This window comes from Caretta caretta, chromosome 4 (assembly GCF_965140235.1).
Source record: "Caretta caretta isolate rCarCar2 chromosome 4, rCarCar1.hap1, whole genome shotgun sequence".
NCBI classification, from domain to species: domain Eukaryota; kingdom Metazoa; phylum Chordata; order Testudines; family Cheloniidae; genus Caretta; species Caretta caretta.
In genome coordinates, this window is record NC_134209.1 from 61041189 (window position 1) to 61055119 (window position 13931).

General features: G+C 41.3%; 1 protein-coding gene across 1 annotated transcript in view; it reads right to left on the reverse strand.

Moving 5' to 3' along the window:
* The window catches only part of SLC7A11 (solute carrier family 7 member 11), an 81260-nt gene that overhangs the window by 66338 nt on the left and 991 nt on the right, over positions 1 to 13931 (reverse strand). Inside the window, exons 2-3 of the mRNA XM_075127648.1 lie at positions 11135 to 11261; positions 6346 to 6461 (exon numbers count right to left, since the gene is read on the reverse strand). Coding sequence (XP_074983749.1) covers positions 6346 to 6461; positions 11135 to 11261 — 243 coding nt within the window. The remainder of the gene's footprint in view (positions 1 to 6345; positions 6462 to 11134; positions 11262 to 13931) is intronic.

A 13931-nucleotide genomic window follows, 5' to 3' on the forward strand; every position in this document is an offset into this window, starting at 1 on the left:
CAAGGCAAAACCAGAAATGGGGTAGTTAGCTACTTTGTGGCTGCTTAGTTGTGGGTTTGCAGTTGAACAGGAAGAGAGAGAGAGAGAAAAAAATGCAATTAAAGACTGAACATGCATGATTCCAGTGTTGCAAGCAGATCTGTTCAGGCACAGAAGATACTTATGCTACTGCAGAGCCTGAGTGAAGTCAGTGGCAATCTGCACGAGCCTAACAGTACATCTATACTGCAGTGAGGAGGTGCGATTCTCAGCATGGACAGACAGACTCACACTAGCGTTGCTTGAGCTAGTACACTAAAAGTAGCAGTGCGGACATTGAGGCACTGGCTCGCACTAGCCACCCAAGTCCACCTGACCCCTGGGTCTGAGCTCAGGTGACCAGTCCAAGCTGCTGCCCATGGCACAATGTCCACACTGCTATTTTTAGCATACTACGTTTAGCAAAGCTAGCACAAGTCTGTCTACCTGTGGTTTTTGTACCTGTGTTTTATAACAGCAGTGTGATTTTAGAGGAGAGAAGGGAGAAGATAGTGGAGAATAGAAGCCATGAAGGAATACCTGAGCAGGATGTGGAAGAGGATATAACAACTGTGCCAATTATCAAGATAGAAGCTGTAACAAGGGTGATTATGCAGCATCAGAGTGGTTTGCTTCCATGCATTGATCCTGCTGTCCTTTGCCACCATGACAATGAATTGTGGCCTGGGAGTTCATAGGGCATAGACACCTTGAGAAACACCACCATAAACTGTTTGCAGAGGCTATGCTACGGGACCGAGGTAATGCTAGTGAATGGCAGAAGCAGGCAGTGCCAGCCCGGGTATAGCAGGCACCTGTGGCACAGTAGGTGACCATGGAGGGTGAAAAAAATGGCATGAATATACAATCAAATGTGATGGTGACATTTGTCAGCTATCGCTTGCCTCAATCTGATCCTTCACACTGTCATCGCTATAAAAAGTACAATAAAATAATAAAAGCCAACAGGAGAGCAGCAGTAGAGTTAGATCCTGGTCTATTTTCCACTGAGAGAGTAGGGAACAAAAGGGAGCCAGCTACACCAGCTTGTCAGGCTTTTATGGCCTAAGTGCTTGTGAGAGGAAACAGCCCACATTAGCCTAAATACGTTGCTATTTGCACATCTGTGTGCACCAATTGAAAAGGAGGCACAGAAGGCCTAAATCTTGATCTGGAATACAAAAGCAGCCCAGCCAAGAAAAGTCTTTATTTAAGCTGCTTATCTGCCAAAGGGACTGATTTAGTCATAACCAAGGCTGCGTGTCTGTCACAGAGATCTCGGAAGTCACAGATTCTATGTCTTTCCGTGACCTCTGCAGCGGCCAGTCCAGCTGGCTCCAGGGCTGCCCAAGTAGATCAGGCAACCCCTGGGCCAGTCACACCGGCCACTGCTGGGGCAGTTTGGATGTGGATGGGGGCTCAGGGCTGGGGGTTGGGGTGCAGAGCGGTGCTTACCTGAGGCAGGGGGGGAGCTCCCCAAAAGCAGCTGGCATGTCCCTCTAACTCCTAGGCGGAGGTGCCAGGGGCTCTGCGTGCTGTCCCTGCCTTGAGGCACCAGCCCTGCAGCTCCCAGCTCCCATTGGCTGCCATTCCCAGAACAATATTACTAGTGTTTAGGAAGGGGTCTATATCTGGGGTATTTGATGATGGGGCAGAACTCAAAGACAAGGGAAATTTGAGTCCTCTCTAGGGTGTCAAATACTAGGAGTAGCCCCAAAATACACATAAGCAAATTAAAAACACTTAAATCATACATGAGCAATTGATCTGTTCTCAGACTCATAGCTTTCTATATCTGAAGCCTCTTTACCTGCTCATCTGATATGGAGACGAAGTGAAGTGATTGCATATACAGTATAAACTGTGCCATTTCTACTCAGGTTACATAGTAATAATACAGTTCAATACACTTATGTAGTGTAATTTATCCCAAAGAATGCATTATATATATACATACACATACACACACACACACAGACCACTACGCACTGTGTGTATATAGCATTTTCTCGCTCTCTGATTGTGCTAGAATTGAAACTGCATGTAATGTAGGCCTTTTGGCCCTGCAAAGTCTGCAGTCAAGGGACCTGTGATTTGGGGGAAATACAAACATGAAGGAGACTCTCAGCTTTCATTTAACAAGAAAAAGTGTGTTTCTAGCCCTCCTCCTTGCAAAGGTCAACATGAAAAACACAAATTGACATAAAATTATTGCTAAGTTTGAAAGGAAGAGACAGCTGGATTCCATTTCTGTAGCAGACGACTGGGGTAGAGCCAGAGAAGAATCTAAAGATTATCCCCCATACGTTCACTTTTTATGTATAATGAATTGGTTACATTTGCGGTGTTCTCCCAAAGAATTGTTTCACTAACATCACTAAAATCCTTAGGCTGGCCCTGCACATAGAGGCCTGATAATGGTGGGCAGTAATTGATTACGTTGGTAGATACAAGTAATTTGCTTCCAAAATATGCCCAAAATTGCTAAGGTTTGGTATGACTACAGGGGGTATTTTGTGTCTAGCATGCTCTTTGGAGCTATAAAATAAATAAATACATAAATAAATAATGGAATTTTAAAATTGATACGTTGTCCAGGAGCTCAGCTTTAGCTCTCATCTGAAATATGGCAACTGCAGCAGCACGGTGCCCCCAACACAATATAGGCACACAGTTTTAGTACTGCTCTAAAGGGAACTACCTCACTTTCTGAACCATTAACATAATTGTGGACTTTTCGGGGAATGTTCCCATCCAAATACTAATCCAGCCCAACCCTTATCATCTTGTAAATCTTGCTTGCTGAGAAGATCATAGAGCAAGATGGTAAAGCTACAGAACAAAATCTCTCGTATTACTAACACATAGTTCCATGATGCTTCCAATTATTTTATTCCCATCTGAGATTGTCATAAATATAAAGGGAAGGGTAAACCCCTTTGAAATCCCTCCTGGCCAGGGGAAAGCTCCTCTCACCTGTAAAGGGTTAAGAAGCTAAAGGTAACCTCGCTGGCACCTGACCAAAATGACCAATGAGGAGACAAGATACTTTCAAAAGCTGGGAGGAGGGAGAGAAACAAAGTATGCTGCTCTTGCCAGGGACAGAACAGGAATGGAGTCTTAGAACTTTTAGTAAGTAATCTAGCTAGGTATGTGTTAGATTATGATTTCTTTAAATGGCTGAGAAAAGAATTGTGCTGAATAGAATAACTATTTCTGTCTGTGTATCTTTTTTGTAACTTAAGGTTTTGCCTAGAGGGGTTCTCTATGTTTTTGAATCTAATTACCCTGTAAGATATCTACCATCCTGATTTTACAGGGGGGATTTCTTTATTTCTATTTACTTCTATTTTTTATTAAAAGTCTTCTTGTAAAAAACTGAATGCTTTTTCATTGTTCTCAGATCCAAGGGTTTGGGTCTGTGGTCACCTATGCAAATTGGTGAGGCTTTTTATCCAACATTTCCCAGGAAAGGGGGGGTGCAAGTGTTGGGAGGATTGTTCATTGTTCTTAAGATCCAAGGGTCTGGGTCTGTAGTCACCTAGGCAAATTGGTGAGGCTTTTTACCAAACCTTGTCCAGGAAGTGGGGTGCAGGGTTTTGGGAAGTATTTTGGGGGGAAAGACGCGTCCAAACAGCTCTTCCCCAGTAACCAGTATTAGTTTGGTGGTGGTAGTGGCCAGTCCAAGGACAACGGGGGGAATATTTTGTACCTTGGGGAAGTTTTGACCTAAGCTGGTAAAGATAAGCTTAGGAGGTTTTTTTATGCAGGTCCCCACATCTGTACCCTAGAGTTCAGAGTGGGGGAGGAACCTTGACAGAGATAATAAAGATAACTTGGGTGAGCCAGAGAGCTGCAAAGAGCAGTCTTATCATTCTGCATAATCAGCCATGGCGGCAGACAGAAAGAAGAGACACAGAAGTGGGTGAGAAGGCAAGAGATAAGGTAGCTGACTTGCAGTTTGACTTTGGCTATATCAAGCCCTCGAAAGGAAACAAAGACTCCAGTCTGGATGGGGAACTTTGTATACAACCATACTACTACGACTACTAATAATAAATACACTAGATAATTCTGCTCATATAAGAGTCACAGTCAGACTTTCAGATCCCTGGATATATGTGCACTATCTGATACAACACACAAAATGCTACATCATTACAGAACAGTAAACACTAAACGCCATCCATCAGTGTTTCCCTTGACATCTTTGTTGGTCATATTTACAAGACTTTCTCCAGGAATCTCTAGTTTCAGTGAGGCAGTAACTCATCCTACCTGCTCTGCACAGGTCACCATAGCAACAATTTGCTGTTGACTCCAAACTCCCCTCAGGGCGTCATTATTTCAGGATAACTCCACCCTCCTGCCACGCTGCTTCTTTGCTTAATTATTTTGTGAAATCCTGGCTTATCAGACAGATTTTCAATTAAATTAAAAGTAATAAAAATACGATTTTAAATTGTTCATTCTTGGTGCTAGAATTACAGGCACTTAACAAAACACTTTAATGGAGTCACCCCATAATGTTCCTTCTGTCTCAGTGACCTTGAAGTTCTTGAACATCTGTCTTACCCTTATCTTTTCCTGAAATATTTTAGGCAGATGTAATTATAAAAGAAGTCATTAACCTCAAAAACTCAAGACCTTGATTTAATTACTCATATGGTTTCTGCATAATTAAAATAGAAGTAAATGTGGTCAGATACTGATTTTTTTTTAATACTGGTGGACAAACACTTCTACAAATAACTTGTTTCTTTATACTGGAGACTGGAAGTTCAATCTATCTCCCTATATAAATAAAAAGTCATCGGATTCAATTACCTGTGCAAAACAAAAGTATCTTCCTGTGTGACTTTTTACACTGTTTTGTCTGAACTCCTTTTTCATTCCTTTTATATTGTTTGAAATATATGTGCTGCCCAAATTAAAAAGAGCACTGTTCCTAAGGAACTGCCAACCTCATTCCACCAGAAGTAAACAGAACACTGTAATGTAGGGGCTACCTATGTGCCAGCTGAACAATAGGAAAAAAGACTAAGAGGGGCTGTTCCTATTGTGTTTGTGTCAGTGCTATGCATTAATACCTGCACTGCTCTGCACCCACTGTGATAAGAGATGGTTGGGTTCATAGCTTACTGAAATACCGGCTAGACCTGGGCAGGAAATGCTTTTCCTGTCCCAAAAAACTTTGAGATTTCAAAAAATGTCCTGTTCCATATTGAAAGGCTTCAGTTTTGTCCCAAAGTTTTTCACCAGGAAAAATGAGCTTGAGAGATCTTCCCCAGAAGAGCCGGTTGGTTAGGGCACTCACCTCTGATGAGGCTTCAAGTCCCTGCTCTGTCCTGACTGCCAGGCTACTGGGTATTCTGGGGTGAGTCTTTCTCAATCTCTCCTCTTGCAGCTGTTCCAGTTTGTGTAATTAATTAAATATTCAGTGGACAGAGAGAGGGCAGGAGCGGGATCAGGTCTGTGACAGGGGGTTGGGGCACGGAGGGGTGTGGCTCAGGGCTGCAGGCTCGGGGCGGTGCTTACCTCAAGTAGCTCCCGGAAGCAGCAGCAGCATGTCCCCCCTCTGGCTCCTATGCAGAGACATGGCCAGGGAGCTCTGCTACACACTGCACCATCCACAGCTGCCGTCCCTGAAGCTCCCATTGGCCATGGTTCCTGGCCAATGGGAGCTGCTGGGGTGGCGCTTGGGGCGGGGGCACCATGCAGAGTGGAGCCCTCACGCTACCCTCTGCATAGAAGCTGGAGGGGGATATGCCGCTGCCTCCAGAAGCCGCGCAGCCACTGACATTGCACCCAGGCTGGAGCGCCAGAACAGGGCAAGCCCCAGACTTTCCTCGCCAGCAGGAGCTTGAAGGGCGGATTAAAACGGCTGGTGGGGCAGATGTGGCCCGTGGGCCGTAGTTTGCCCACCACTGCTATAGCCTGATGGTTAGGGCACTTACCCAAGACTTGAACCTGCATCTCCCATATGCTAATAAATAGACCTGAAGTACAGCTCTGTGTGAGCTCGAAAGCTTGTTTCACTCACCAACAGAAGTTGGTCCAATAAAAGATATTACCTCTTCCACCTTGTCTCTCCAATATCCTGGGACCAACATGGCTACAACACCACTGCATACAATTAATATTTAATTATTTATACAACATGAAACAGTTCCAAGAGGAGCGACTGAGAGACCCACCCCCAGAATGCACAGTAATTCTGTAATGGTTCACATCAAGGCACTACCTATTCAATGTCTGACTTATTTTAATTATTTTCTACTTTAACATCACCTTCACCTTTCTCCAAAACTTAAATTTGATACTTACTGATGCCAACAGCTGTAATAAGCTTAATTGCTAGGTCTGGAATTTCACATTGGATAAAAAATGGTTCCAAAATATAGCGTCCAAATGCCAAGGATATCACTGCTGTGGCAGCAGGGCTAAGGTAAACAGAAAGAATCAAGAAATGATGGTTAATCTACACCAGTGGATAAACAATGTTCACACAGGATCATCTTCATTATCACAAAACTGAGATAAATTTAACTGTGGTGTGTCCTTCATAGCTGTGTAAAATCATAGTGTCTGAATATAGTGGAGGTTCTCAGGGGTACATAATCATTTATGCTTTGCTCAGGTGCTACTAAACTATCATCATGACTTTTATCAGCATGGGCTGACTTATGACTTACCTGTTGTAGCACAGTCAGAAATGACATGCACTGGAGATTTATGGACACAGTCCTTTATTCATTCTCTTTAAATCAAATTGGATCAGGTACCAGATAATAACTGGTATTTAAATCCAACTTTATAGAAGTTCATGTGGATAGAATTTTAACGTTTGCATGCATCTCATTCTTCACAAGAGAATTTCAAAGTTCAGAGATTCTGCTTTATTCAGATAAGCATCCTAAAAATATCCAACACTTATATCAAAGTCCTAGCGTATTTAATCGGGATGAAGCTGTGTCGCTAAATTGTAATTGTAAATAGGCTTCTGTAAATGATTTCTGCTTCCTGTCCTGGTCAAAAGCTTCAGGTCCCTTTCAACACTGGGGAATATTCCCCAAAGAAAGTGAGAGAGCACTTATTGCACAATGAAATGTGCAGAAAGAAAGTACATATTACAGTGATGGGTGAGGTGATTTCAAGAGCAGGAGATAGCTCACATCAATATATGCAAGACCAGCTTAATAAGGGATATGCCTCTTCTTCTTTTTAAGACAAGGGAGAAAGTTAACCAGAGGCCTTAGGATTAACCCAGGTTTTGACACCAGTTTGCCCTGTTACTCTAGGTTAGATGTAGTCATGTTGCCTACATAGTGGAGTTCCAGGAATTCTGTTTCCGGAAATATCATTTCTACCTGCTCAAACAGCTATTTGTGCTTCCATCACCTAGTTACAAACAATAAGGAGCTAAGGGCCAGGGATACCTTTGATCTGATTCCCCTGGAGTAAGGCCCAGCCCATACAGATTAATATTATAGTATTTTTATTTCCTCTTGTGGTCAAAACCAGGAAGTGCAAAAGTGCTTGCAAATTCAAACAAAACAAAAAGTTAAGTATACTTTTTATTCAAAGTTCAGTAAATGTCTGGTTCAGTCCAGGGGATAGATGAAAGTTTAGGTAATTCTGTATTTAAACTTGTTCAACAATCCTTACCAGAGTATCTTCACAGAGAGATCTTATAGAATATAACAATGGTGAAACCAACAGAAATTAAACAAGACTGTATTGAAATTGCTGTAAAAATCTCTAGAATTTAAACAGAGAAGAATAGTCTGTCTATGGGATTTAAACCATCCTTTAGAATGTAATAGCTATTATCCCTGCCATAAAATTTTATGAGACAATTTAAAAATTCTATTGAGAGGTTATTATTGTCTGTTAAATTCCACAAGGGAGCTGCATCTCTGAAAAGAAAAATATTTTCTCAGTGTTGTGACTCAGACACAATATCATAGATTGTGTTGGATCAAACTGCCAGCAAGCAAATGCCAAAACTATCTTGTTAACAAAGGTTCTGTGCTGGTTAAGGGAGGGTTGCTTCTTGTACACATTTACTGCTCAAGCACCCACCCTCATACATGTGGGTTTAATGGCTTAGCAGACACTCAGGGCCTGATTCTCTTCTCATTTACATGTCACTCTATTAACTTCAACTGAGTTACTTCTAATTTACACAGGAGTAAGTTTGCATCAGGTTGTTTGTACAGCTATAGATCAACCATCAGACCAGATCTTTTGAGTATCCACACACAACTTCCTTCTTCAATTCCAGTGCTCTCTTCCAGAGCCTTACCTAATCTTTTTCACACAGACCTCTTTTTAATTCTCTTAAAGACAGAGTGAATGTTAGCTGCACCACTATAATTTTTACATCCCTGGTTTTCCTAAATTGTGCCTGCAATAAATACCGTGGCTTAATGAACATTTATATGCTCTCATTTTTCTGTGGATTGTGCTAACAGCTGCAGGCCACAAATAAGAGAGCAGAGGATCAAAGTAAGAATACACTTTGCATTGTATTGCAAATGTGAAGAAAAGTTGGCAAAGTACATACACCTTGTGCACTTCTCTTGCTTTCAGTAATAGGTAGAAAGAGAATGTATCCCTTGCAAACAAGGGATAGTAGCTGACTGTGTGCGGATAGAAGTAGGAAAATTACCACTAGCGCATCCCGTAGCTCTAAATAGGTTGCAGTATGCCATTGTCCAACCTATGGTTTAAGCCCTGTTAGCAACCACCATGTTTAAACATTGTGGGTGTTACTAGCATGATTTCCCTGACCTGTGTAGAAAGTAGTATTTTTTCCTGACATGGCTTTATAACACAGGTCTAACATGGTTCTCGGGGTGGGGGGGAGGAGGGGAAAATATCCCTGAATGCACTGGTTAGAGAAAGTGCATGTGAAAGTCACATTTAAACATAACCGTTGCTAGCACAGTTTAATCCCTATCACACAGAATTGAAATGTCGCTTGGATTTGTAATACTGTGGCTGAAATGATATATGGGAGCAGGAAATGTTTATTCTTTCTTGTGGCTGCTCCACTAGTCTGTGGTTTTCACAACCCTGCAGACTTTCAGAGGAAAAAGGGCACAGCTGAGGAATGTGTGTGTAACTTTTCTGACTCCTTAGAAGTCACTCCTTAGAACATAAATACATATTGGGTGGCTAGTTCTTTCTACAATCACAAACAATTCGTTCACAGCCATAGGAGTCAGAAATAAAACTCTACACAGAATTTCAGCAATGTGGTTCTGATAACTACAAGTTATAACAAGTACGCCCCCATAGTTATTTCTGAGAATTCCTGATTCAAGGATGGTTTGACTTTATTCTCATGCACAGTTTATATTTATTTGGGTGTGGGACAGGCTATGACGATAATGAAAGTTCTCGTAACATCACCAGGATGTTGACACATTTTAAACAAACTTTGGGTTCAGAGTGACTTAGCATTATTATTGCTTTTAGCCAACTCAGTCTGTACTAGAATTTGGATCCTTGCCCATTTTTATGGAAGTATGGAAGTGAGATCAAATAAAGCATGTGCACTGTGATTAGCTTGCTGCATGAGAGGAAGTGAGTCTCATTAAGGCCAGGCAGATTTCAAATGACCTACATTTATTTTATGTAGGTGAATTGTCATAACTATATAGATAGATTGAGCTACTCACAGAAATAGTTCAAATAGATTTCAAGGGACTAACTTTCTATAATCAATTTGAATATGATAACTGATTTAACTGATTAAAATTGTGGGTTTGGTTTGACATAAAGACACATATATATATTATACTTTAAGGCTCCAACAGCATATACACCTGTAGCAAAAGTCACAAAACAACACAATAAGGCAGATTCTTGGCCCAAGTTAAGTATTTACAGACTTAAAGCTGCTTTACATGGGCAGCTGGGGAATCTCCTGTTTTAGAGTAATATCCAAGTGGTATAAAGCTGCCATAGCCAGCTCTAAATTTCCCACACCTTCACAGGGGGGAAAATGTAGGGGCATGAGCAGAGCACATGGTTCTCTGGTGAGCCACGGCCAGCTGAACAGTACTCTAGTGATATGTTTACATCACAGGGTAAGCCCAGGGGTCAAACTCAGGCTCAAGTCTAATCCCCCTTCCTTCTACACACAAATCATGCTGACCCAGGGCTTGGACCCAGGGTCTCAGGATCCCACGATCCCACAGGGGTGGAACATCCCAGCCTGAGTCAAGCTGGGACCCAGCATTTAGCCCTATTGCTTTGCATTGCAGATGTAGCCCCACTGGACTCATGTTCTAGGAGTCCATCAAAAATATCTCACAATTCCACGTGCTGACTGCCTTTGTCCTCTGAACAGTCAAGTTTGGTGAAGTCAAGTTTTCCCAAACTGCACCATGAACAAAGGGCTAGAGTGGACACATTTTGGGATGGTAATTAGATTCGGGTTTTCAAAATGCTGGGTAGGCGCTGAAGCCTCATTTTGAGACCCAGGGTTCAATAATTCCTAACCTGGGGTTACAAATGAGTGTAGATGCTCAGCCCCTAGGTTATCAAAACCAGGGTCTGCTACCTCAAATTCCAATAACCCTGGATTACACTGTAGTGTAGACATACCCGAGGAGACTATTCCTGTCTCTTCTCAGGGAGGTAGAAAGATAGTTTAGAACTACCTTTGCATCCCTCCTCAATTATTCCAAGACAGAGTTCACTTCCACAAATCTAAGTAGGCAGCCAACACATGACACACTGCAAGTTCAAAAGGTAGGTCCTTTAGAGTATTTTTAAATATGGTGTGTGGGTATCAGCACTATTAGTGACATCAGTGAGCCTGGCAGGCTTTGCAGAAGAATTGAAATCAAGTTGCTGAATTTTTATGAAAACCAGTCCATTTTAAATCATTTTTCTTAAAAATATCTTGAAACCAAATAATCAGTGCTGGCAAACAAAATAGAACCAGTAAGTATCCTGCAGCAGAAATATTTAAAAAAAAATAACCAAAAAAACCACACCACACACATTTCTGTCCCCCTCAGATCTGAGGTTTCTCTTTGTATTTGAAACTGCATTGACAGTGGACAGAGAAGGTAAATAGAACCCTCAGCACACTTACCGTATTATAAGCAGTTCCACCCAGACTCTAACAAAAGCCGGTAATGGGCCAAACGCCTCCAGGATATAAGTGTAGTGTCCACCGGATTTCTTGATACATGTTCCCAATTCAGCATAGCACAGTGCACCTATGGAAATGTATTTAAAATTGAAATGTTGTATCATAAGACATAACCAATAATGTTTATTCAAAACTTTTGTGACACATGAGCATTAGGAACAGACTAAACAATAGAGCAAGTTATTTACTGAGTAATTATTTCTGACAAGTTTGGACATATTTCTTCAAATAAGTTATTTGTAAATACGTTTTGCATTAGTTCAGTTAGCCCTGTAAGTGGCCAAATATTTGTGTGTAATTTATTCAATTACATTTTTCTGTAACCCACTGAATAGGTAATTTGCTAATACAGTTTCTCATTACTCAACCAGCTCTAGCAAACAGACAGATGAAAGTGCTTTGTCATGCTAGCTTGTCTGGCTACCCACCAAACAATGACAAAAGGTGTGTCTACACTTGGAGAGGGGTGGGTGATTCCCAGCTCAAGGACACATACTCATACTAGGTCTCATCGAGCTAGCACGCTAAAAACAGAGTATAGCCATGGCAGAACAAGCAATGGGAGGGAACGGGATCTTTGACAATGAGCCCCTCCCAACGTTCATTCTGCTGTGGCTACATTTGGTTGTTAGCATTCTAGCTAGTACATCTCTTGGGAATCCCCCCACAGCTTCAAAAGTAGACATACTCAAAGCCCTGTCACTAGGAAATATCATCGGTTTAGTCTCTGCTGAGATTACAAGGGCCTGGAAACTGTACTACACATTCACTGCTAGTTCTGAGGCACATTGATGGAGCAATGTCAGGAAGTGTGCACTGTTGATTCAAGACTTCACTCTCCAGGACTATTGATGTATTGTGTACTAGTGTCACCCCCACTCCTCAAATTAAGTTGTTCAGTGCTTGCACATTACTGCATTTGTTCCTAGCTCTGGGAAGCTTCATGGGTTTCTGTATTGCCAGATGACTTCACATTTCCCTAGTAAGAGGAATCTTTCATTCTTCAATATGTTTACACTGGATCAAATAAAAAGAAAACCAGTGTTGTGTTATTACTTTAGGAGGTCTGGTCATGCAAAAGTCATTTGGTCCACTGTGGAGGGACTGCACAGCACAATGATGACCCTCAGAAAGCTCCCTGAGGTAGCCACATACACAATATGCATCCTCAGCCTTATGGAGCAGCATGCTAGAAAAACAATGGACCTGTATTAAATATTCTTAGCCATGTACCATCCCTCCAGTCTTTGTGTCTGCTGGGGTGTTTAATAGGCCATCACACAATTACAAAGCCAATAGATTCTCACCTCCATATATGGACAGCATCAGTCAAGGAGAGATTTACCAGCACTAACAAATTCAGTCAACCCATTCATTAGTGTGTGCACAGTGTTTGAGCAACCTTTGGGAATCAATGATAAAGTGATATGGTGTCTAGTGTTATGATCAATAAAATATATGCAGTTATCAATTATGTGTTCCCTAATTAATTTATGCCATTGTAATTATAAGATATAAAGCACATTTACAACATACAGCACCTTAAATGTCCAGGGTTATGCAGAGACATGCATACATCTGCTATAGCTATTGCAATACAAAAACCACCAAATAATACATCATTTAGAGATGGATTTGTAATTCAAAGGGCTTCCATTCTGTTCTTATTCTGACAGCAGCCCATTAAATCATACGTTTTAATGAAGAATATCAGGCATATCTCATTTCTTTGGTAAATAAAGTTGGGTAAATTTTATTTAAGATTATTCAGGGTACCTGATAATCTACTTAGAGTCACATTTAATGAACCCATTGGCAGATTTTCTCTTGCCAAGTGCATCTGGAGAGATACAATATAGAATCAGTCTGAGGTAACTACTGTAATGTTGTAATACATGTTTCACAGAGACCCTCACTGATCAAATAGGTGAACTTTGTATAAGATTTTATCACAGTATGTAGTGTAGGGGAAATCTCCATAATTTACTACACTTTAATCACTTGCTCATATAACACTCACCTAAATTAAAATGTACAGTGCTTTGTTGAGGCAAGTTCTATCTCTAGTTTAATCTGAAGCCCAGCATCTCCTAACTAGGTTCCAAGTTATGTGTCAGCTCTCACTTCACTTGTAGAGGAGGATTTCGGTCAAGGCAGAACCTCCAAAGTTCCACAGTAGATTTTTGTTGTGCATGGGACTTCGGCATCAAAATAAGAAGTTTAGCTTCTAATCAAAATTGATCCTAACTTTCTTCAACTGTACATTTAGCTAGGGCCTTATGGTCCTTCTTAAGAGATGATGCCTCTTTTAAGTCCACAACCAGTTTACACAGGGTGACATTTACATGGTCTTAAGCAGATGTGTGTTACTCAGTGCTTGCTCTCAAGATCACCTGCCAGAAAACAAGTAGACTGCCAGAAAATCTACGGCAGCAGTCAAAACTCTCAGTCAAAACTAACACTCTTAGTAAGTGTTAGCTACTAAGTTTCATAACTTTTTGCAACATGGTCTTTCATAGTGATATTGTGAATTGGTGAATAAAGTGAAAAAAACTAACAAAGTTTTCTCTCACTCACTCTTGCCAATAAATATTTCGTCCAGCAGAAGCTATTCAATTCAGAGCTTAATCTAGTCAGTGGGGAACTGGATCAAGCTGTCTGTACATTTCACAGGTGTTCAGACTGATTGGCCCATATCCCCAAGAGCCAGCACCTTGCAAGCATGCTGTAAATGAAC